The sequence below is a fragment of the Lynx rufus genome, unplaced genomic scaffold (genome assembly GCF_022079265.1).
Source record: "Lynx rufus isolate CCGP_SWC_20201006 ecotype Redwood Valley unplaced genomic scaffold, mLynRuf1.p SCAF_1, whole genome shotgun sequence".
In the NCBI taxonomy this organism is placed as follows: Eukaryota; Metazoa; Chordata; class Mammalia; order Carnivora; family Felidae; genus Lynx; species Lynx rufus.
Window position 1 is genome coordinate 51,305,623 of NW_025814823.1, and position 26,028 is coordinate 51,331,650.

Genomic DNA, 26,028 nt, shown 5'->3' on the forward strand with positions numbered 1-26,028 from the left:
AAAAGAAAAGCAACAGGAAAAAGCCAAAACATTCAGAACAAATGTATAATGATAGTCTACAAGGTGGCCACCCGGTATTCCTCCCTCCCCCACAGCATCATGCTGTGCCTCACATTAGGTATGAAGTCCAGTCACCTTGTCCTTGAACCCAGGCTTGCCCTGGTGATTTGCTTTACTGGTAGCACAAGACAGAAGTGATGTTTTAAAACTTCTGAGGCTAGATCATAAGAAACCTTACAGCCTTCATTTGGGTCTTTTGGAATGCTTACTCTTTGCATAGTGTGTCAGAACAATCGGTCACCACATTATAAAAAGACAAAGCCTCATGGAGCAGTGCACAGTGAGTCCACAGAAACTTGAGAGATAACAATGCACTGTTTTAACCCATTAAGCGTTGAGTGGTTTGTCATATAGTAGTGGATAATTGGAAGAGATTTAATAATAAAGACAAGGGCAGGAATCCATAAAATAGGAAAAAAAAATAAATAGAGAAGATTATAATAAACAAAAGCTGTTTCAAATAAAAGTGAATAAGGTAGATGCAACTCCGGTCAGATTGATTAAGAAAAAAAAGGTTGCAAATTGAAAAGAATAGAATTTTTAAAAGGGGAAACAAATACAGCCACCACAGATATTTAAAATTATAAAAGTATGATATATTAACTAATAAACTTGAAAGCCTAATAAATTAATTCCTAGAAAAATATAAAATGCCAAAGTTGGCAGGAAGAAGTAGAGAAGTTGAATAAAACAATGGTCTTTGTAGTAAGTATCAAAGCCCTCTCCCCCCAAATAGCCCTAGGCCCTGATGGAATTACAAGTGAGCCCTACCAGATTTCCAAGAAAGAGTTAACCCTTCTATCTGATACAAGTTACTGGAGAAAAAGATGAAGAGGAAAAGCTGCCCAGGTCATTTCATGATGCAAGTATAATCATGATTCCCAAACCAAATACAGAAAAGAAAACTATAGTCCCACTTGTCTTACAAAAACACGTGCAGAAATTCTAAAAGAAATATTAATCAAATCCAATAATGTACTACTAAAACTAAAAAATAAATATTTAAAATTTAAATAAATAAGACAAAAAGTAAACAAAAGTGACAATAACACTCCAGAGGCCCCTGTCCTTTTGCCTTTTGCACAACACATATTGCCAGCTGGCATATAATAGACATAATGTATATCTGTTTAATGTCTGTCTCCCTTACTAGAATATAAGCGCTAGGAAAATGTGAACCTGGGGTCTGTTTTGTTCATGGATCCTAGGCTCCTACGACAGTTCCTGGCTCAGTAAATGTTTCTTTGAATAAAGAAAGAATAGGACAGGACAGGGCTTATGTTGGTATTACACACTGCAGTGCCTGGACATGAGCCTTATTGTGACTCAAATCTGTCATGGGGAATAATTAGACAGGCAGTTTGATGTCACAAGGAGGGGAGAATCTCAAGAGGTAAACAGGATGGTGACAAGAAAACAGTCATAAGTGAGCTTGCTTATGGACCAGAGGACCCAAATTATACAGAGTTCTGTGCTTTTCTGACTCACCAATTTCACATGTCCTCCTGGGAATGGGAAACCTCACGGCAAACAGGAAATCTGTTCATAGAACACAGGAGAAAGAAACTGTAGCTCCTGTGGTCCTCCTCCTCCTCCTTCCCCTCCTACCTCCTCCTGCCATTCTTCTTCCTCCTCCTCTTCTCTCTCTCATTCTCCTCCTCCCACCTTCTCCTTGCTTCTTCTTCCTCCTCCTCCTTTCTTCTTCCTTCTTCTTCTCCCCTTCCTCCTTTTTTTTTCTTTACTGTCTACAAGGAGCTTGGTGTTTGCAAAGGAGGGAAAGAAAACCAAGGTCTCCGTCCTTCTATAGCTGTCTAAACTATTGGGATAACACCCACTGGTGAGATTAGAAAATGTTATGTACAACTATGTATAAATGGGTTCCTAATAATAAGATTAACATTGTATACAAAGGTGCTGAGGGCATTCCTACAATAGGAATAGACAGGGAAAGCTCATTCATTTAAGAGGTCAGTTTTGAATCAAATCTTGAAGAAAGTAAAGGGATTTGGCAGAAGAGGGGCAAGCAATCTATCCAAGTGGCAAGAAAAGCACAGAGTTAGTAAGTTCACAGAATCATGGGGAACCTGGGTGGCTCAGTTGGTTAAGTATCCAACTCTTGATTTTGGCTCAGGTCATGATCTCATGATTTGTGAGATCCAACCCTGAGATGCGCTCTGTGCTGACTGTGCAGAGCCTGCTTGGGATTCTCTGTCTGCCTCTCTCTCTGCCCTTCCCTTGTTTGCATACTCTCACTCTCTCAAAATAAGTAAACTTAAAAAAAAAAGTAATTCTTAAAAAAAAAAAGACCACAGAATCATAATTAGAAGGTCATCATGTTCACTTCCTATCCAGGACTGAAGTCTGTTAGGGCATCTGTAGTGGACACCTATTCACATGTCTATCTAGCAGCTCCTCGGTGGGGAGCCCTTCCCCATCTATTTGGTTTTAGTCATAGCTTCCTGTAGCTCATGAATCTGGCCCCTATGCATCCGGTCTAAGACAGTCTTGCCCCAAGGAATTCAGAATTAATTCTGGAAGGAAGGAAGGAAGTAGTCCCTTCCTTGAATGCTTGGACTTGTAATATTTAGACCCAGAAGCAATAGGTGGTCATTTTCTACCACATGGTCTGGATGCTCTGCATTGAGATGCTCTGCACTGAGAAAGAAGAACAAAATAGATGCAGAGAGGGGCACCTGTGTGGCTCAGTCGGTTGAGCACCGTACTTCAGCTCAGGTCATGATCTAATGGTTCATGAGTTCGAGCCCTGCATCTGGCTTGCTGCTGTTAGCCCAGACCCTGCTTCAGATCCTCTATCCCCACCCTCCGCTCTCTCTGCCTTTCCCCCACTCAGGCTGTTTCTCTCAAAAATGAATAACATTGGGGCGCCCGGGTGGCTGAGTCAGTTGAGCGTCCGACTGCGGCTCAGGTCATGATCTCACAGTTTGTGAGTTTGAGGCCCGCATGGGGCTCTCTGCTGACAGCTGAGAGCCTGGAGCCTGCTTCGGATTCTGTGTCTCCCTCTCTCTGCCCCTCCCCCACTCATGCTCTGTCTCTCTCTCTCTCTCTCTCTCTGTCAAAAGTGAATAAACATTAAAAAAAAATTTTTTTAATGAATAAACATTAAAAAAAAATAGATGCAGAGAGAGGACCTAGCCCCCAGCCCTGGAGGTATCCCAGCGATTGCATTTGTTTTGTTTGTTTTTTGCTTACTGAAGTTATTTTCAATTTGCTTTCTTTTGCTTGCAATCAAAACTCCTAACCAGTATACACGTGACCTGGAAAGGCTCCTCCTTGGGTCTCAAATGATGTTTCCTTTTACCTGAAAGGTGATTGTGGAATTTGGTCTCACTGTGTCCCATGTCTGGGCACGTGGGTGGGAAGTGGCATCTTCTCCGTAGCTGCCATTAACTGAGGGTGATTCTGCCTCGTTATACAGGGATGGTGGAAGGCTGGGATGGGCCTGGCTCGGCTGGAGTCCCGGGAAAATGAGTGGGCATGATGACTGCCTCTTTTTCCTGCCATCCACGTGGACAGGTCCACCACAATCTTACTATAAGAAAGACACATGCAGTTCTTTCCCGAGGGGCAGGCGGCTCTCCCAAGATCCTGTTCTGCGTTCACAGGATGTGCAAGCTGGAACAAACTACTCGACATTTTTTGTGCTTCAGTGTCCTCACCTGTCAAGTGGGAATAATAATAATAAAAATAACAATATCTACCACGCAGAGTTGTCATTAGAACTGAGTTAATGCATGTAAAGCATGTGGGTCAGCGGCAGGCATACAGTAAATGCCCAGTAAATGTTAGTCAGCGGTGCTATCATTATTACTGGTTCTGATTCCTCTGGTGAGGACGCTCACTCCTCTAGGATGGCTTGCCTCAGCAACACCACTTCTCTGGGTTTTTCCAGAGAAAAATAGCCTAATGAAACTATTTCGTTTTAGGCCATCTCTTTCTATTTTAATTCTGTCTAGGGTTAGATTGTAAGCTTCTCAAAGGGAAGAAGTGACAGGAACCTTGTCTTTCAAGCCACTGTCTGACCCATTTTCTGCATTATCTTCCCAAAACATGTGTCTTTCTTCAAAAAAATCTGAAGATCGGTGACAAAATTCAGACTGTTGAGAGTGGGATTCTAAGCTGGTATTGTTTATTAGAAATATATACAGGTCACATATGCAATTTAAAATTTTCTAAATTTTAGAAAAAAAATTTAATTTTCTAAATTAAAAAAAAATTTAATTTTCTAAATTAAAAAAAAAGTAAAAAGGGACAGGTAAAATGAACTTTAATAATATGTGTCATTTAACCAAGTCAGTCCCAACTATTATATTTCAATATGTAAGCAATTTTAGAAATAACTTGATAGTTTCAATTCTTTGCTTTTTAGTACTAAATCTTTGCAAACCCTTGGGCTGGTTCTTTAATCTCTGTGAGTCTGAGCTGCCTCATCTGCCAAAGAAAAACAGTTGTTCACAGGTTTGTGGAAGGAGAAAGTGTGATAATGCCCATGAAGCCCATTGTATTTGTTCTTACTGCTGCTGTAACATATTACCACAGACTTAGTGGTTTCAAACAATACAGATTTATTAATGTATATAGTTCTGGAGACCAAAGTCCAAATGGGCTAAAATCAAGATGCTGGTAAAGCTGCATTCCATCTAGAGGCTCTAGTGGAAAATGTGTCTCCTTACCTTTTGCAGCTTCGACAGGCTGCTTGCATTCCTTGCGGGCTCACCCCTTCCTCCATCTTCAAAGCCAAGCAGTGTAGGGTCTTCTAGGCTCCTTCTCTGGCTTTGTTCTTCTTGCCACATTTTTCCCATATTAGGACTCACATGTGATTACACTGGGCCTGCTGGATTAATCCAGGAAACTCTGACCATGTCAAGGCCTGTACCCTTAATCACATCTGCAAAGTTCCTTTTGCTGCTAGAGGCTACCTAGTCACATCTCCCGGGGATTAGGACGTGGGCATCTTTGGGGGCTGTTATTCTGCCTCCCATGCTCATGCATTGGCACAGGGGTTGGCTACTGTAAGCCCTCAACAAATATTCTCTCGTTAGAAAATCTCGATTATAGTTCTTAACAACAGTGTATTATTTACACGCTTTTGTATTTGTGTTCTGTGAAGGTCTTATTTCTAGCACTTGGCCCACCACGTTGCACATATTAACTCAGTAACTCATGTTCATCGAGTAACTTCTATGTGTAAATCATGGTTACTAAGCAGCTGGGAACACAGTTCCCACCCTCATGAGCATGCACTGTCAACTGTGGATACAGAACGGTGCTCAAATATTTATTAAATGGATTAATAAAGGAAAACAGCTTATGTCCACTTTAGGGGACACATCATTGGTTTGGTTTTTACCATGCTCTCTCCCTGGGATGCTCTTTCCTACTTTTGCTTGTCAAAATTTATCAATTCTTGGAGCGCCTGGGTGGTACAGTCAGTTGAGTGTCCAACTCTTGATCTCTACTCGGGTCATGATCTCACAGTTCATGAGTTTGAGCCCCGCATCAGGCTCTGATCCCTACTTGGGATTCTGTCTCTCCTTCTCTCTGCCCCTCCCCCACTTGTTCTCTCTCTCTGTCTCAAAATAAATAAATAAACATTAAAAAAATGATCCATTCAAGACTAGGCTCATATACCTGCACCTTGCTTTTTTTGAGGAAATGGACATTGCAAGTTGTAACTGAACATGCTTCCTGTCTTGCCTTGTTAGCCAAGAAACTTGTTTCAAAATTTTTGGCCTGTTCTCTAGCAACTACTTAAGACTATGTGGTTACTTACTTGACACTCATCTCTAACCTTGGGGTTCCTTTCATAATTTTTTTCAGCGTAACTCCCTTCAGTATTGACCTGTTACAGACTCTGAATTTTTTCTAAGCTACGTTACGTCATTTGTGAAATGAAGACACCATGAGTAAGTCATTTAAAATCTAGTACCCTCCTGTGTCAGTCAGGCCCTCTGGGAAAAGATGCCAAGATAGAGTTAGAAGTGCAGTAAGTCTGTTTGGGGTAGTGCCTATGAGAGATGAAGGGCAAGGGTGCAGTGAGAATGGAGGGCCGTCACACTGTGACTTGGGTGTGGCATCTATGAAATGGTAGAGAGAAGGAAGGTCGGGGAGGAAGAGCTTCCAATTGTAGTGCTGCTCTAAGAAAGTCTGGGCTGGCCCAGGTCCTGGTGGCTTGCCCAGAAGGGAGCGCTGCCTTGGGCAGAAATGGCCAGGTCCTAGCTCTCCACAGCCCTGCCACTGGCCAGGGCTTCCCCGGGGAGAGTGCAGCTTTGGGCCAAATGCTGTGGCAGGTGTGGAGCTGGAGGCTGTCAGCTAACCATGCTCTGTGACGTAGGGGCCGCCCCACAAGATCTGAGCTGTGCACCTCCGCATCTAGATTGCACGCTTCTGGAGGCAAACACTGTCATGTTCCCTTTGTGACTTTGCCTGTGTTGCAAGTGTCCAGTTACTATTTCATAAATTACTTTTTGTCATTGAACCAGTTTGGTGATGTAATAGCAATAGCATGATGTGGGAGAAAGAGCTTGGGTTTTAGAGACAAAAAGAACTGGATTCACATCTCAGGTTTTTTTTTTGTTTTTTTTTTTTCAGACAAATCTAGATTAGATTAGCTGGGATCTGATGCAAGTCATTTAACTTCTCTAAGCCCTTAAGGTCATGAAATGAGATTAACCATGCTGTAGCCTACAGAATTGCTGGGAGGATTAAATGAAATGCCTACAATTTGGTATCTGCCATTTAGGAGGTGTTGAATAAATGTTCTTTTTTCCTTTACATTTCACTTTCAAGTAAGATTTTATTGTGGGAGAAAGTGCTTGTGTAAATACTTTCTCATTTGACTTAGATTAGGTATTATTTTTTCTAAGAAATTGTGATTAAAAAAGGGTAAGTGGCTTACTCAAGTTCACAAGTTCGCAGAGGCAGATGCAGGACCCAAACCCAAACCTTCTGGCTTCAATTTCAGCTCTTTAAGTACTGTTGGTGTTTTTCAGGAAAACGAGCTGCAATGTCCCATCTGGGAGCTACTGTCAGAACCACATGACCATGTGCAGGTGGAACTCAGTGACAAAGTGGGGAGAGACGTTGGGGCTGAAAAGTCTGAAAAAGAAGGGGAATCAACACCTGTTGTGAATGGAAAGTGAACAGAGAATACAGATTTTTCAAGTAAACTTATTGACTCTAAGAGTTTTTAGACCTAAGCAGTCTGGTCAGAAAACTGCTTAAAACATGGCTTTTCCTAGGCCTGCAAATATAACAGAAAAGGGTTTCTTTCCGGATTCCCTAACTCCTGCTATTGTGATTCTGTTGTTTCTTGTCTTTTTCTTGGTGCACAGTATGCTTGAGCCAAAAAGCGTGCCAAGGCATTTCCCTTCTGTGCTTTGTCATAACTTATTCCTAAAGTTATGTTCTCTGGTTTTGAGATGCTGGGGATATGATTAAATATAGCATCCTCATAAATGAAGGTAAGTTTTATCCTTTTGATTTCTAGAATGTTGATTTGAGATGGCTCATTCTACTCAAGCATCTTGTTAGTTTCCTGTTTCCTTTCTTTTCCATGCCAATTCACACACTGGAACTGATCAATCTGCCAGCTAAGTTAATGGATACAAAATGGTATTCTCTTCAGTTCTCAAGCGTCCGTGATGTCTCCTCTCTGTGTGACTTTCTGAAGGTTGGCTTCATTCCTGTGGCCTGTGATTTTAAATCCACTGTAATTACAATGGCCTCACCACATTCTCCCCTCCAGGTGTCCTGGATATTCCTAGGAACAGCTTCCATCTCTGCTCCTACTTTGTGTTTCTTGGAAACATTTAAAGCCAGTTCTGAGCCTGTACCTTCCTTCAGTCTTCTCCCACAGGACTTGGCATGGGATGAAGAGGACTGGGGAAGAAGGGAGACACAGCTTCCTAAGTAGATCCTGAGAGTTAGATTCTGGGGCTGAGGGGTTGTCTCGGGAGCAGGGTCATCCCTTTCTGATGCCTGTTGCCCAACATCCTCACGGCACAATGACTTGTTCTGAAGAAAAAGACTGTATTGCCCTGAAGGTTCTAGAATCTCTTTTGAACACAGGCAGCCAGTCCTAATTGGCCCTTTGAGGATATAAACATGCCTTCAGAACACTTCTCTTCTTAAAGCTCAAGATTTCTTCATGAAATATTAACCCAAGGTATTCTGCAGGTTCAGAGTGGATTAGTTCTGCCTGCAACCCTTTTAGCTTGGCTTGGAACCACCAAGAGTGCCCTTAATGACAACAGATTACTCCTGCTTTCAAACACATTGGGGCAATTAAAAACTGCTTGCAACTCTGGGGCAACATCACCCAATGCAAAGGGAGTTTGCATAATCCGCTTAAGAGATTTTAAAAGAAAGTGTTATCATTACTTTTTCAGTGATGGGTCAGATGTATCTTATTTAGATTAAGAGGGACCTTCTTCCTTGCTCAGCAAGCCCAAGAGCTTGCACATCCAGCAGACCCACAAACTGCATCATGAAGAGATCAACCTGTGATATTCCGATTTTATTTTTGCAGTAAAGTCTCCAACAGCAGGAGTTAGACTACTCACACTGCTCTATTACATTTTAGAATGTTCTGCTTACATATTTTTTTTCTCATGCCTTTCTCTGCCCCTTGAAATGCTACTTACTCTTCAAGATGGAGCTCAAACGGCCTCTCAGCTATTCCTCTCCTAACAACAACAAAAACCGTTAACAGCAATCTTTCCTAAAGCCTGAAGGATAAGACTTGGGCATGTTTATGAAATTTATTAGAAGATTCTCTAAAGAGTTACCTGTGTTCAGATTTGATCTTTTCATTTAAGTTTCTTCAAGGCAAACATTATATTGACACATCAATTTATGTATTTCCAACAATGGGAATATAGAACAAAGCTGAAAAAAACTTTTGTCATTCTCATGAAATAAATAGAAACTGATTTATGATACTTAAAAATAACAATTGTCAATTTTATGAGTTAACTATAAAAAAAGATCCACAGAAACACACTGTAGTCTGTGAAGAAGAGACAAGTGATTTTGTTGATGATAAAAGTCCAAAAAGTTCTGGTTAGTAAGGTAGAGGTTGGTCAATTTCCTAGATGGTTTTTTTTCTGTCTTTGGCATGTGTCTGTTTATTAATACATATATTTATTTGTTCTTCCCAGTGTTTAATTAAGATTCCAAAATGTACTTCATTACTAGTCTTATTTTCCCTAAGAGTTATGAAAGTTATCATTGTGTTGTGTCAGTGAATTTTTTTACAAGGAAAATTGGATGGAATTTAGACCTTAAAGGTATTTAAATTTTGTTTCTGAAGAAACACCTCACACAGTTGTTAGACTTTATCACTGTATAAAAATGTACAGTGGTTTATTGACATGTACATTCCAATATGTTTACAGCTGCAAGATAATGAGGCACACTCAGTATTGCACTTCATTAAAATTTCAGGCTCAACTTAACCTAGAAGTTTAAATGAAACTGCATTTGTAATTTAGTAATTCTTATACAGAACAAACATTGATATCTTTATATACAGTGTGATACTTATTACATTTATATGCCAGTCCTAACACAATTTTTTTTTTTAAATAACAGTCTAGGAAATAAACCAGAATATTCTTCTTTTCATCCCCACCCGTGATGCAATTATACAGGATTACAAAAAAGGCAGTATACAATAAACAATGATTATTTTTCTTTTTTGCTTGAAAGCCAGCATCATTCTTAGTCCATGGGCATGGCGATTCTTTTATATCAATTATCTATAAATGTTCAATGCTTCACAGGCCAATGACGGTAATGGCCACATGCAAACACCTCACAAGTTTGATGTCTTGGTTCAAAAGAAAATAAACTGAAATAATGGGGAAACTTTCCATAGCAAGAATTATGTACATGGTATTTGGCATCCTTCTTGCACTGTGAATGGTTCATTTTCATGGATGTAAAAATGGTCCCGTCCTTATCCTGAGCAGAGTTTAAACTTTACCACATCCACTTGGGGGATGAAGGCAACTTCTTCTCTGTAGACAAAGGAATCTGAGTGTTCTAAAAAGTGTGAGCATTTCTGCACACTCCACAGCCCAGAGCAAATTCTTCCCCAGTGGGTGGATGAACAACATGGAGTGGACATTCAGTTCCTTCTAATTGTTTGCCTTTGGGACCTGTATACATTTTGAAGGAGGCAAAAGCATATAATTAAAAACACACACACATATATACAAACCTAATGTAAATATAAGTTACTGATAAGATATTCAAAGAAATAACAGGACTATGGTTACACAAATACAAATTTTAAAAATGACAGAATCTACCTACAACATCTTGCCTAGAAATCACCTCTATGAGCTATAGATTTTATTCTATCAATGAATGAGATACTTCAACTTAAACATTTTTATTTATTTTTAATGGAAGTACAGTTGACACACATGCTACTTTAATTTCAGGTGTGGAACATAATGCTTCCACACAGCTATACATTATGCTATGCTTACCCCAAGTGAGCCATACAATGCTATTATAATACCACTGACTGTATTTCCTATGTTATACCTTTCACTTTGGTGACTTATTCATCCCATAACTAGAAGCCTGTATCGCCCACTCCCCTTCACCCATTTTGTGCCTACTTCCCCCACTCAGAACCATCAGACCGTTCTCTGTATATGGATCTGTTTCTGCTTTTTTGTTTCGTTTAGTTTAGATTCCACATTTAAGCGAAATCATATGGCATTTGTCTTTCTCTGACTTATTTCTTATTACTTAGCATAATACCCTCTATGTCTCCATCCATGTTATCACAAAAGGGAAGATCTCTTTCTTTTTATGGCTGCGTAATATTCTACTCTGTGTATGTATGTGTGTGTGTGTGTGTGTGTGTATACACATCTTCTTTATCCATTTATCTCTTTTTTTTTTTTAATTTTTTTTTTTCAACGTTTATTTATTTTTGGGACAGAGAGAGACAGAGCATGAATAGGGGAGGGGCAGAGAGAGGGAGACACAGAACCGGAAACAGGCTCCAGGCTCTGAGCCATCAGCCCAGAGCCCGACGCGGGGCTCGAACTCACGGACCACGAGATCGTGACCTGGCTGAAGTCGGACGCTTAACCGACTGCGCCACCCAGGCGCCCCTATCCATTTATCTCTTGATGGGCACCTGGGTTGCTTCTATATCTTGGCCATTGTAAATAATGTTATAATAAACATAGGAGTACATATATCTTTTTGAATTAGTGTTTTCATTTTCTTTGGGTAAATACCCAGTAGTGGAATTACTGGATCATATGGTATTTCTATTTTAAATTTTTTGAGAAACCTCCATATTGTTTTCCACAGTGGCTGCACCAGTTTGCATTCCTACCAATAGTGCACGAGGGTTCCTTCTAGTCCACATCCTTGCCAACACTGGCTATTTCTTGTCTTTCTGATTCTAACCATTCTAATTGGTGTAAAGTGACACCTCATTGTGGTTTTGTTTGGCATTTCCCTGATTAGTGAGGTTGAACATTAGATATATCATTTTAAAGCAAAGAACAATGAACAAAAATCGTCATGAAAATCTGTCAGTTCAGTTGAATTGAACACTATTCTGGATTAGAAAATATGGAGACTTTTTAATAGAATGTTTTTCTGCAGGTAAAAACAAATTTAAATGTAAATAAGCCATGTTAGTTCTCTGAAGAAAACACACACACTGATGAAATGGAAAGACTGATTATTAAAGACTGTTATTTTAAAAGTATCTGAAGGAAGATTAGTAGAAAAATGAAAATCAGCTTAAATACATGAATGGTAACATAATATAAAATATAACAATCTGGAAGAAGCACTTAGGGAAAATAGAAACTTAATGAGGCTTAAAAATGTGCATAAAACTATACTTTTCTATTTTAAAAGACTTGCTATATCATTGTGCTTCATGTCATGTGTTTCTTATCATTTAAAAAGGACTTTTAAGGGCACCTGGGTGGCTCAGTTAAGCGTCCAACTTCAGCTCAGGTCATGATCTCATGGTTCATGGGTTCGAGCCCCATGTCAGGCTCTGTGCTACAGCTCAGAGCTTGAAGCCTGCTTTGGATTCTGTGTCTCCCTCTCTTTCTGCCCCTCCCCTGCTCGTGCTCTGTTTCATTATTTCTCAAAAATAAGTAAACATTAAAAAAAAAAAAGTAAAGGACATTTAGCTCCTTTATAAATGAGGAACTTGACTGTGTAGGGAATCCTGGCTGGGCTTATACCTGAATACAGAGTCTCTAACAGCAGAGGAAGAAACAGAAGTATGCATTTGTTTCCTACAGCTAGTAACCAAAACAATAAATGTAAATTTTGACTCTGAAAGAAAAGTGTGAGATTGGATGGAATAAGCTTACCCAGATGAATGGGGAATGAGATCTTAACTGAATTTAGCTCTTCTAGGTTTAAAAGAAGGAAAACAGGAGGGATAAAAGGCTAGTGTTTATGAAGCTCTTAGCCTGGCACAGTATGTTAGCTGTTATTACTACCACTGAACAAGTACAAACTGCCTCTATCCATATAAGAGTAAGACCAAGGCAAGAGGGTAAGTATCACACTGAAGACAGGTCATGACTGAGGGAGAAGTCAACTGCTGGTTTCAGCTACCAGACATAAGAGCAGAGGTTAAAACCTACAAAGGTAATTATTCCGGTTATAAATTATAGTGTGTATCAGTACCTGCCACCCCAAATCACACTGCACACTGATATTCTACCCACACTGGTGGGTGGGGGAGAGTCGTCAGGAAGAGGGACACTCAAGTACACGACACCATAAATGATGGCTCCTGCAAACTGCAGTCCTTGTTTTTTTCTGGGAGAAAATAAACGGTCACTTACTCAACAAATATTTACTCAGTGTCTAATGTGTGAATGGTGTTACATTAGGTGCTTGAGATGTAAAAATGAATAGTACATGGCCCCTATCTTCAAGGAGTTAGTAATCTAATCATGAAGGTAAAAAATAGTAATATAATCATGATGCTAAAAAAAAATACAGTGAAAGTAAAAACAAAAGAAAAATCACCCGCAGACACTTGTGTGCTTGCTATTGAGGTACTGCTCTAGTATGTCAACTCAATCTTCTACCATTCATAGAGGCAGGAACTATTGTCCCCATTGTGCAGATAAGAAAAGTGAGGCAAAGTTAACTTAATCTTTCTTGATTCTTAGGTCCCTCATCTTTTATTTTAGTTTTTTATTTGAAAAAAAAAATTTTTAACATTTATTCATTTTTGAGAGACAGTGTGGGTGGGGGAGGGGTAGAGGGAGAGGGAGACACAGAATCTAAAGCAGGCTCGAGGCTCTGAGCTGTCAGCATGGAGCCTGACGTGGGGCTCAAACTCATGGACCGTGAGATCATGACCTGAACTGAAATTGGACGCTTAACCTACTGAGCCACCCGGGAACCCCTTAGGTCCCTCATCTTTTAAATAGGCACAGCAATATTTAACTCTAAGTATTCTGGCACTAAGAAGGTGGTTAATAATTATTTTAGAAAGTAACAGAGGAATGGTCTACTTTAACTTCTTAATCTGGACTCTTGTTCTTATCCATATATTAAAAATTGGAATTAATGGGTTGACAGTGGTTACAGAATCAATCCCTCCGTCCTTCTAAGTAAAATGTATGGCCATCTTCCCTGCTGATTTCACTGTGGGGTCTGCTTTAATTCTATTCCGGTTCTCTATAGGAATGGATGAGTTAATGAGTTAGATGAATGTGAAAGGCTGGGAGAGCATGCCTCAGTCTAAGTGTTACGATCTTAGGCCAGCTACTGAATTTCTCTGGGCCTTAACTTTCCATCTCTGAAGGTGAGAATAACACCAGCTACCTTGTAGGTTGTAAAAACTAGGTAAGAAAATGTATGTGAAAATGCCCAGGATTGATGTCAGTTCCCTCCTTCTGTCATCTCTGTAAATCCTCTCCTGCCTCATCCCTCTGGCTCATGGTTATTCCCAGGGTGAAGTCCCTGTACTGGCAGAGCTCGGTGATCATGTGAATGTGTGAGGGAAGCCTTGCCTTTGCTGGAACCTCTCAGCGACTATCCACCTCTGTGTTCTCCACACTTGTTTTATTGCTAGCTAACCTCTTGATTAATTTTAGTGTTTGGTTGTTGTTTTTTCTTTGTTTCTGAACATAGAAGAAACTTTTCTTTCATTAAGTAAAAATGTGAATTTTCCCTGATGATATTGCTTGCCTCTAAACTTTCTCAACTAGAAGCTGCTTGTCTCTTGAGCTCCTCTGTGTCATGAAGCCAGGAAGCAAGACCGACTCTCCTGGTTCCCATTTACTTCTAGACCACTGACTTACAACTTTCAATTCAATAACCCTCTTCCCGTGAAACTAACATGAGCCAGAAAACTGCCCCTATCGTACTTCCTTTATTTGCTGACCTCCAGCTCACCACCCTCCTCTAGCTATTACATTTCACATCTTTATGCTGGTCATTATCCTAAACACCTAGCCTCATGTTATTCTGATCTTGCTTCTTTCAAAGTCTACTACATCTACTTTAAAATAAAAAATTCTTTTTAGAGGGGAAAGAGTGTAACAATTTCTATTTGCCATGAACAATCTTTTATCTATTTAACATAAACAAAATAGCAAAAGTAGCTATACTTAAAAAAAAAACCCTACTTATTCTTTCTGAATAGATAATATATTTCTAATGGCTTAAAAATTAAAATGTTAAAACACTGTATACATTGAGTCACCTTTCTCCCATCTCTACCTATCTTCCTGGTTTTTCCCAATAGTAAATTAATTTTATTAATTTCTAGTGTATCTTTCCACAGTTTTTTAAAGGCAAATATAAACAAATATGAGCATATATTTTCATTTTCCCCTTTCCTACAAGACAGCAGACTATATACCTTGTTTTGTAAATTGATTTTTCTTTTTTCTTTAAAAGTTTTCATTAAAAATTTTTTTATGTTTAGTTATTTTTGAGAGAGAAAGACAGTGCAAGTGGGGTAGGGGCAGAGAGAGAGGGAGACACAGAATCCAAAGACGGCTCCAGGCTCTGAACTGTCCGCACAGAGCCTGACGTGGGACTTGAACTCACAAACTGTGAGACCATGACCTGAGCTGAAGTCGGATGCCTAACCAACTAAGCCACTCACATGCCCCTGTAACTTGATTTTTCATGTAACAGTCTCCTACACATCTTTCCATATGAGTACACAGAGACTCCATCCTCATCACCATTTTCTCTTTTTGATGGTGCACAGTACTTAGTGTGTAACCACCCTCCTGCTGGACACCTGGGTTGCTTATGAATTTTTATTTTTACAAGCCATGTTGCAATGAATAGTCTTGTTTATTTGCTTTTTTTATTTACCTCACATATGTAGGTATATATCCTCAGAAGTGGGACTGTTGAAAGGTAGAGGTGTTAGCAATTTTGACAGGCTTTTTTTCAGTAGGGTTCTAGCATCTGCTCTCTGATAAGCAGTGGATGAGAGTATGTTTCTCAGCTTTCAAAAGATTGTGGATTGTGCTGTAAGTACTTTTGCATGTATTTTCACCAATTTCAGATATATCTCATGTAAAATTCTCTTCTTTGGTCACATTTACCTCCCCTTCTGCTTCCCCCACTTCTGTGAAGCCTGGTACTCCACTGCATTGGAACCACCAGCCTCCTGACCTCTTCCAATCTTCTGGGTTTCTTTTTGGTTTCATATTCCTATTTTTCTCAGCCTGGCCTCTACACACAATTATTTCTCCTGTATTCTCAGCGGCTTAACTCCTTGGCTTTCCTGACGCTCCCTACGCTGCTGATTCCCAGCCTCTCTAGATCAAATCACTTGTCCGTTTTATGGTACTGGTTCCAGACTTCTCAAAAAAAAAAAAAATTACAAAATCCTTTAAAACTGTTCTATTATCAATTCATAATTTCAAACTTCACATGGCCCTGTAGTGCGAAACAGTGATTTTTTTTTACTGATTTCCTTCTTCCCCAGGTGCCGGTTTCCATTACAACTCTTGACCCCTCATCACCATGGTGATCTTTCTACTTCACTCAGAATGTCAAAAGCTTACAAGGGCCAAGAAATTTGCTCTGATTCTTTAGTCTAGTTTGAACCGGATTTCTACCACTTGGAACAGGGTTCTCTTGTGATCATTAAATTAAGCTCGAAAGTAAATACATTACAACAATGTTTTTAAAAATATTAAAAGCATACCTGCAGGACAGTGTGGTAGTTCTTCCTTAGGAATGCTAGTCATTCTTTGAAAATCATCATGACAAGCATTACAAAAATGTGTTGTTCCAAAACAGAAAAAGACTGCCACTGAACAGCAGTAGCGACATTTATACTCCAAAAAGTCTGTGCCATGTTTTGGACACATCTATAGCAAAAGAAAATAAACAGACACAAGATTATAGTGAGTCTATTTCAATTACAGTTAAGACGGTCATATATGTAGCTTAGTGATTCGTATCATGTGAGTATGCATAGCTCTCAAAACTGATTGGAAAACTGAGGATATATACATTAAAAAATTAATGAATAAATGCATAGCTCTGCCCAAAAGGTCTAGAGAAGGCCCTAAATTCTCATCTCAGATTCATCATAGCAAATCTGATTTAATAAGTAAGACAGTTGATTTCCTGGTAAATTTTTCCTGGTCAGCCAAACTGAATGGTTAATGATATTTAATCTATCTCTCAGTCTCACAGATGTACTATGAAGATCTCATGGAAGTGAGGTAAACCTAAAAGTGTGACTACAGGTTTGAGAAAGTGAAATACATAAATTTATTACTTGTTGAAATATGGTGATAATTTTATTTAAGACAAAATTATAAAATGTAAATACTATCCAAGAAAATAACATATATGAATTAATTTGAAAAATTATACACTGCTATAAACACTGGGCAAAAACTTGCTGTATTATTCCCACCATCTTAGTTATATTATTATTTTTGAAAAAAAAATAGGAGCTTAACATATCTAAACTGTCTTTTCTATTAAAATGTGCTACCCACCTGAGCCCTGGACACATCAGAACAGGCACCACAAATGAGCTCTCTGGGATCATAATCATCCCCTTGTCCAGCCTCAGCATCGCACCGAGCTTCGCCACCAAAATATGCCTATGCGGAGAACAACAACAAAAACCTTGTCATGGAAGATACAGTATGAGGATACTGAAAGTAAAATCAAGAGGTCTTAGAAAATACTATTATCTATTAGACTCTCCCCTGCAGTGCCCAGTGGATGCCCATATGGTTAGACTGGAGTATGAAATAAAGCTACTTTAATTTGGAATAAACTCATGCATACAGTAGGAACTCCAAACACTGTACTGTCAAAGTAAAATAACAAAAGAATGTATAATATTCCAAATAAATATAAAAAATATATTAAGTAGTGAAGCAAAACTGCTTTCTCAGGGCAAAGCTTGAGTAATTTTTCTCATTTTGAAACATTAAATGTTTCCTTCTATTGCTTTGATAATCATGCGTGAGAATTTTCCAAATTTTAATACTGTAGTAGTAATAGTAGTGGGGGAGGGACAGAGAGAGAGGAAGACACAGAATCCGGAGCAGGCTCCAGGCTCCAAGCTGTCAGCACAGAGCCCGACACAGGGTTCGAACCACAAACCATGAAATCACGACCTGAGCTGAAGTCGGATGCTCAACCCACTAAGCCACCCAGGCGCCCCTTGAGGTTTATAAATATTAATCTACTAGTAGCAATGTGAATGTAAAGGATGGAATGGAGGGGTTAGGGGCTCCACACAGGGGGCTCAGTAAGAAGGCTACTATAATTACCAAAGAAAATGATTAGGGTTGCTGAAGATGTAATAGAAAAAAAAGAATTCAGAGATATTTAGAGACAGAATTGATAAGACTTTGTAAATAAAGACCAGACACTGAGACAGTCAAAGTCGATGAATGTAATACTTCTCATGTGGACTTTGAAGTATCTGTGAAAAAATTAAAATGTCTGGTAAGCAGCTAAATATTTGTATCTAAGTCTCAAAAAATTTTCAAGGTCAGAATGATACAGATGTTTGGCGAACAAGAGCTCTGCAAAGGTAAGAAGGTTATAATTAGGCAAGAATACAGTGCTGAGAAACTAAATCTATACAGAGCAGGTAAATGAAAACGAGCCTTATAAAGGAGTTAAAGACAAATAACCAGAAATAAAGAGTAGTACTTTCCAAGAGTAGCATCTTGGAAGCCAAGGAATTTTATGAGGAAATGGCGGTAAGAGCAAGTAGGAGAGATTTATTTAAGAACTAACTGGATTTGGCAAACAGGAGATTACTGATGTGAAGTGGCTTGTGTACAGAAATACTACATGCTTTGGAAATAGTCTGTACAGGTTAAAAAAAATCCCAAAACAAACTGAGTAAAAAAATTCAACTTAAAACATAGTATCAAGCTTTCTCATTTTTAACTTCGGACTTAAGATATAAGAATTCAGTATCATTATACAATTCAATTCTTAATCACATAGGTAATCTCTAGTTCTTAAAAATTCCCATGATAATTTACAGCATACCTTTCTGCATTTGTAGCAGACATAATATGCATATCTATTCATGGCATAGCCAGCGGGGTCATTATAAAATCTCACACCAGGCGTTGTGATAGCTTCACTCTTATGCAGACCTTCGTATTCCAATCTCATTAAGGCTTTTCTTCTGACATCTTCATAGAGATCTTTTATTGGATCAAGCAGGTCTTTTAATACTATATGATTTATTTTGTTCTGAAATTTAAAAAATGAACATTCTTTAACAGAATCATTTATTTATGAATTCAACAAATACTTAAGTGTGCATCTAAGAATTAAGCACTGTGTTAGGAGATAACCAGAGAGTGGACATTTTCTAAATAAAATACCGTTTAAAAATAATCCTGTAAAACCCTCACAAGCCCACATTTTTCCAAGATCAGGGACAATGGGGGCAAATGAGACATAAAGCATGAAAATTCTGTTTCATTATCTTCATATTTCCTGAGTCTGAAATATATCTTCTGTTGCCTTAGCTCTTCTGGGAATAAAAGGTTGCCTTGCTGCCACAAATAAGACCCACTCCCTCTGTGTGAGTGTCCTGGTTCTTTGGGGTAGGGTAGATGAAGAGGTAGTATTTTGTATATCACCTTCGTGTATCATTTCCTAAATGTGACCTTTTCTGTGGCACCATATAAGAAGAGAGAGAAAATGATTTATTACAATATTTTTGATTGTTCCTCAGTCTAACTAAACAATGATTGCAGCAAGTCTTTCCATTTTATACCCTTTATACCAGTCTGCACATCTGAAGGAAACAGGGAGAACTTAACAGAGGAAGGAATGAAGAATTACTAGAGAAGGCACTGTCAGTCACATTCTGAAACAGGTTTTTTGTTAATCATGACTGGCTGGCCAAATCAAGTTGCTACTTTGTTTACTATCTTTAAAGAGATTCGTCAAAATGTTAATAATCTTCTCCTTGTTTTACCTACGCTCTAAAAGAATTCGTCTTATTGGCTCTGAAAACCCAGACTTCATCTTTATTGGCAGGTGTAAGAAGCTACAAGCACCACAGACTCATTCATTTTGGTCGTCACCTGCTGTCGTGTCTCAGGATGTGATGTGAAAGTGGTGACAAACACCATGCATGATGATGTCTAAATGAATTTTCTGATGCGATATGTTTAATTCCATTTAAACAGCTCTTAATGGACACTTACTGTTTTGAAATGCATTATAATAGATAGAGGGATCTTATAATATTCTCTGGCACACCTGGATGAAAACAGCAGAAACTGGTGGGGAACGGGGGTAAAAAGTAAATCGAGAAGGACACCAAGAGATGCTGACATGTTTATTCTGAAAGATGAAGGTAAAGATAAAAATAGATAGAAAGTAGACAGTTTCTGATTCTCTCCATACCTTGCAAATGGGACAAGATATAAAGCCAAATGTTATCCTTGGACCAAGCCATCTGTTTTCCAAAACTCGTCGGCAGCACTGTAAGTGGAATACGTGACTACAGTCCAGCTTAAATTAAAAAAAGAAAGGGATATAAGCAAATGTGATAACAATAAACACTTGAATAAATGGCAGATTATTCCATGTTCAATGCAAGGTGCTACTTAAAGCAGGTAAGGGAAAAATCAAGTTTAGAATAATGAAATTTCAGATCTTCTCTGTTATTCATGAAATATTATAAACTATATCTTCAGCTTCTCCCAATTTGTTACCAACGTGTATTAATGACACCTTAAAAGAGTAAGCCACGTTAGGGAGCAATTTAAAATTATACACTTTTGTTTCTGTAGAAAGAAGGAACTCCTGATTTAAAGGTTTAAGATTTTTGAGAATATTCATTATTTTGCAGTCATAAAAACTGAAAATATAAACAAGTGGTAAAAGTTTTAAAAACTTATTTAGCAAATTATAACTTCAATAATACTACTAACATTATAGATGTATGCAAATGCATTACATATATAGGTATGTTTATCAATTGCATAACGCTACCATTCTGGGTTTTCGAAATTAAGAAGAGAGTGGCTACTAGATAACCTTATTATTTTTTCCTCCCTTAAGAATATTTTATACATTCTATTGATTATACAGACACACAAATTACAAATTGTGAGCACACAAAATGGAAAAAACATAAAGGGACAGAATTTGCTCTTCAAGAAATGGAAGATGTTAGTGGGACATTTTCTTCCAATGATATAAAATAGGTTTAAGTGATATAAAATAGGTTAGTGGGACATTTTCTTCCAATGATATAAAATAGGTTTAATAACAAATATATTTATAATTCCCGTTTTAAATTCTAGACACTTGTCACACTTTAAGAGCTGAGACAACCTGTATGGCTGGTGCTGCTGAGAGCGCCTCGGTGAAACAGATCATGCACATGTCATCGGCATCTTGCTTCAGCGTTGTGGCACTTTTATCACAGCCGTGGAGACAGGGCAGACAGTGCTCTTCATTTTTAACACCTCCACATGGATGACCACAAGGATGCGTCTTACTACAGGCTATCTTAGCATATTCCTATTAAAAATAAATTATGATGGCATTCAAAATATCAAAAAGGGCATATCTCCTGGTAATTATATTCATTATATTAATTTTCCAAGATATTTCCCACAGGAAATACACATTGAGGCTATGTAACAATAATGTTTTTTTTTTTATTCTTCATTTGAATATAACTTAAAGATTATTAGCAAGGTTTTTAACGTGTAATTTTTTAAAAAATAGAATTTATTGTCAAGTTGGCTAACATGCAGTGTATACAGTATGCTCTTGGTTTTGGGGATAGATTCCTGTGATTTATCACTTACATAAAACACCCAGTATTCATCCCAACAAGTGCCCCCCCTCAATGCCCATCACCCATTTTTCCCTCTCCCCTCCCCCGCATCAACCCACAGTTTGTTCTAAATTTTCACTTCACATAAAGAGAATGCTGATAAAAAAGTGAAATATAATTTTAGTGGATTTATTTTCATGCATAGTCCTGAAGCAAAAAAATTCCTGATATACAATCTCCCAATTACTACCTATCTCCTCACTACAATGGGTATAAAAAATATACAGGTATCTTTCATAGCTGGACCCTATTCAAATTCTTGTTAACTGAATTGAAGAACTGAAAATATTTGGATAGCATGGAATATGTGTATGGATGTTCAGGACTACAGAATTCTTAAATACTGGAAGTTTTTTATAGGGAAATAAGTGAGTAAAGTATGTAAGAGGTAAAGAAATGCAGTCCATAGACTTTTTACCTGTTTCTAGCACAAAAGCAAACATTAAATATGTATTATGGTAGTAACTGATAAACACACACAGTCTGGTTCAGGCTTGAGAAACTTATCTGATCCATTCTCTAGCTCTGATAAAGAATTTAACTCTTTAAAAAGAATTTTTTTTTTTAATGTATCTTTATTTTTGAGAGCGACAGAGCATGAGTGGGGAGGGGCAGAGAGAGTGGGAGACACAGAATCCGAAGTAGGCTGCAGGCTCTGAGCCGTCAGCACACAGCCCAATGCAGGGCTCAAACTCATGAACCATGAGATCATGACCTGAGCTGAAGTAGGATGCCCAACTGACTGAGCCACCCAGGTGCCCCAAGAATTTAACTCTTGACATGAGGAATATACTAACTTAGAAAACTGAAGTGATGCTGAACTCTCTTATTTATATGCAGTAAATATGTCCCGAGGGAATACAGGCTATTCCTTACTGGGGCAGCCTGACTGTCTAACTGTATACTCACCTGGCAATCGGCATCAGAACAAACACTGCCAACAGCAGATAACTCTGTTCCACTCCTGGAACCACAGAAGCGGCATGCTTCTGAGCTACTTGTGGTGGGTTTGCCTAGGTTCAAGCAGAAAAAGAAAAATCTTCCTTAAGAATATGTTTTCTACATATTTTAATACCCAGCTAAATAAAAAAACAACAAGAGGACAATCAGGTATGTATCAGTTGCTATCACTAGAAAATCAGCCTGGCAGTTTTATGGAAGGGTTGTAAGCAGTCCTAATTATAAAGGAGCTAATCACAAAAAAGGGACAAGAAACTAAAGATCTATCTGAAGCCAAACAGATAGGAGGTTGAGCAGATATGGCAAATCTCCAGCTCCAAAAACACAGATAAATATATTTTGCACATACAAAATATAATACAAATTAAGTAAGAATACACAAAAGAAAGATAACTTTTTCAGAACTACTATAATAAAATTACAAGGCATAAAAGAAAACCTATCATCAGATAATATGAAACTTAAAACACAGAAGAATTCCCATCCAAGGAACTAGAATTGACAGAGCTATATGAAAAGGAAATTAAATGTCTGAAATCATCAAAGATGTAACAGAATCCAGAAAACAAAACAGAACAACAGGAAAAAGAATAGGAAGATTTGAAAAATGTAGACCAAGCACATTTGAAAACACAGATACAAAAATAAATATAATAGTAATACACAGAATTCAGCAATATTTACAGGAAAAAAATTTTTTCAAGGATAGTTTAACTCATGCATACAAGAATGGTTGAACATTAGAACACTTACTAATGCATTATATGGCCCTATTAGATGATAGCAGAAAAAGAAATCAGCTATGAGAAAGACCATGCTCTTGTAGCATGAAAAATTACTCTTATTTAAATCTGTTCAGATTTGCACTTAACTCCAACATCACAAATTTGTGTCAAATGGCAGACTACAGACGTGCTGGAAATTAAGAATTCATAAGATTCAATGTAACTTTAAGCTGAGAATATAACCAGATTTACTTTAGAAAAAAAATCAAAAATGAAAAATCACATGTTTTGGAGATAAAATGACTTGCTCATGGTAACACAGCTAGTGAGTGACAAACCAGGTTTCCTGACTTGTAGTCTAGTGTTCTCTCTCCTAGATAACAGTGTCTAGTAAATACAATAATACAGTGATCGGTGATGTCATAGTTACCAGAATATACTCAAAATAATCTACATTAAATAATTCACATCAGTATCATCCAGTTCAGTAGTCACGGTTCGATCTTAAATCCTTTTACCTGTGTGTTCTCGGAACTCCACCATTGCCTTCATTGTTTTTGAATCTGCTAGAGCCATCAACCAGAACAATTTGGTTCTACCACAGCCTTCATGAAGGTCAACCTTTATAGCTTCTTCTTCCTCTTTGAAGACCTATTGATTCATTAAAGAAAAGGGGAAAATGTTTTATTTATCACTAGGAAAGAGGAAGTGTAACATTTAATTGCTCAAAAACAATAATGGCTTTTCTTCATGAAGCACTCTAAGAAGTTTCAGATATTTCCAATCTTGTCCTGAATCTTCACAACAACCCTGTTTTTTTGAATGTGGAAATGAAGTCTCAGAGAGGCTAAACGACTGTCATTTTACACAGCTGGTAAGTGACGCAGTTGGGAACGCCACTGAGGTCTCTGATCCCATAGTCCCTTTTTCCCAGTACACCGAGCCTCCTTCCCGCATTTATTTCAAAATTTATTGGATGCATCTTATGCTTCAGATGCTGTTCTGCGTGTAAAGGCAGACATCTTCACCTGTCTTTGATGAGTTTTGGTTCGCCGATGAAGATGAAGGAACCTGTCACAGTCGGTGCACAGATTTCCACACACGTTGCATAGAATGATGGCTGCGGTTTCTCCATCATCGTGGTTGTCACACATAGGCTAAAATAAGGCATTCCCACATGTCACGTTACAGTAACAAGAAAGTTTCAGACACACATACAAATGGAATGTGATTTATTCACAACAGTAATGTTATTGTTTTGAAGTCTATTAGGAATTTAGAATCTGAACATTAAACAGAATTATGGCAAGTGTACTTAAATATAAAAATCCCTCCAAACCCCTAATTCAATAATTAATGTGCTGAGCAGTTTCAATGATTAATAAAATAAACATGTATGCTTTGACTAATGACTTAAGACATTTTCTCCCCCCGGTGTTCAAACATTCTGTTTCTAAATGAATAAATTATTCATTTTGAAACTTAAACATTAATGAGAAAATGTTGAAAGGGCCTATATAACGTCTTCCCTTCCAGTGAATGTAGGCACACCTAGCAAACCTACTTTAAGTACTGTATATTTGTGAACAAATGGTATGTCACGGTGCCTCTTTATTTCCTTCTTATCATAAGACTGGGAACATTTAGTGTAAAGTCTAGATATATAATGAGAATGTGGCTAAAAGCACATTTTGATGTGGTGCAAACATGGCTCAGAGAAGGGGAAAGCTCTTTTATATAGTAATTAAAGCCCCTAATAGACTATGAAGAAAGGACCCTAAGTGAAACAGATTTGTGATATGAGCTGGACAATGTGACAAAGCTTTCCACTAATCGTGCAATTTTGACTCGCAGATTTGTTTGTTTTTTAAGCTAAGCTAAAGCTTACTTATAAAGAAAAAGAAGACACGAAGACGGGTTTTTATAAAACAATTCTGATCTTACCATTTGTTTCTGCTGTCCATCCTTTCCCATCCATCTCCCCGAGGAGAGACGATCTACATGGTCCTGATCCAGCACGCACAGTGATGCTAGAGCAAGCCAGAGCTGTTAAAGGGAAAGGCTGTCACAACACTGAATTTTTAGAAAAGACTTGTAAAACACTGACTGCCTGACCATAACAACAGCTCAATGCTAGCTGAATTTGAAAATACATGGATGTCCAGTGGTACTCCAGTTTTCCTGATGTGGTACCAGGCACACATGCTCATTGCTGTATGTGTCATGCACACAGTAGGCACTCAAATATTTACTGAATAAATCACTGCTGCTCTGATGAACCATTCTGTTTTTTACCTGACATAAAATTATCCCTTATTGGGATATATAAACACTGTATCAGTAAACAAATTTACATATTGAATATTTATGGTACCAATGCCTCTTGCAAATTTTTCCAACTAGCATCACCTGCCTGAGGCACTACCAAGGAAGGTGGTACAATGGTTGTCTAATTTTACACAGTCCCATGAGTAGGTAGGTGGGTACCTATTAAATTCTTCTGGATAATAACAGCTCCTCAGAAGTCTCTGTACACCACTAAATGCCTAGCACTATGCTTGGTATACTCTGTCAGAAACAAGGACGTGTCTAACAAACTTCAGAATACAGCCCTCAAAAACAGTTTAAAACTTTCTGGGGCTTAAAGGATTAAAATTCAGTTTTACATGACACATTTCTTCATTACTAAAAAATAGTTAATTACTTAAAAAGTGCTTACGAGTGAATAGAGATGAAGAGTAAGGCAGGGAAAAGTTAGAAAAAGGGAAAAAAAAAAACAGATAAAGAAAAACAAAGTAATCCAGGAGAGAGGGGAGTGCAGGGTGAAGAAGTGCACGCGTGGAGAAGTGGTGTGGTCAGAGTAAGCTTCACACATCACCCTCACTAGCAGCAGAGTGTCAG

At 38.2% G+C, this 26,028-nt stretch overlaps 1 protein-coding gene and 1 long non-coding RNA gene across 8 annotated transcripts in view; one reads left to right on the forward strand and one right to left on the reverse strand.

Annotated features, from left to right (window-relative positions):
* Positions 1-9,264, forward strand: part of LOC124513119 (uncharacterized) — a 16,906-nt gene extending 7,642 nt beyond the window's left edge. For both annotated transcript variants that reach the window (XR_006962301.1, XR_006962302.1), the window contains exons 2-3: positions 5,899-5,984; positions 7,071-9,264. This is a non-coding gene — a long non-coding RNA (uncharacterized LOC124513119). The remainder of the gene's footprint in view (positions 1-5,898; positions 5,985-7,070) is intronic.
* Positions 9,265-9,427: 163 nt separating this feature from the next.
* MYCBP2 (MYC binding protein 2) overlaps positions 9,428-26,028 on the reverse strand; it is a 283,903-nt gene continuing 267,302 nt past the window's right edge. For all 6 annotated transcript variants that reach the window (XM_047080835.1, XM_047080826.1, XM_047080807.1 and 3 more), the window contains 10 exons: positions 25,072-25,173; positions 24,156-24,284; positions 23,646-23,778; positions 22,352-22,455; positions 20,932-21,120; positions 19,996-20,103; positions 18,616-18,825; positions 17,091-17,198; positions 16,283-16,448; positions 9,428-10,241 (listed from right to left, as the gene is read on the reverse strand). In XM_047080835.1, coding sequence (XP_046936791.1) covers positions 10,126-10,241; positions 16,283-16,448; positions 17,091-17,198; positions 18,616-18,825; positions 19,996-20,103; positions 20,932-21,120; positions 22,352-22,455; positions 23,646-23,778; positions 24,156-24,284; positions 25,072-25,173 — 1,365 coding nt within the window. In that variant the 3' untranslated portion in view covers positions 9,428-10,125. The remainder of the gene's footprint in view (positions 10,242-16,282; positions 16,449-17,090; positions 17,199-18,615; positions 18,826-19,995; positions 20,104-20,931; positions 21,121-22,351; positions 22,456-23,645; positions 23,779-24,155; positions 24,285-25,071; positions 25,174-26,028) is intronic.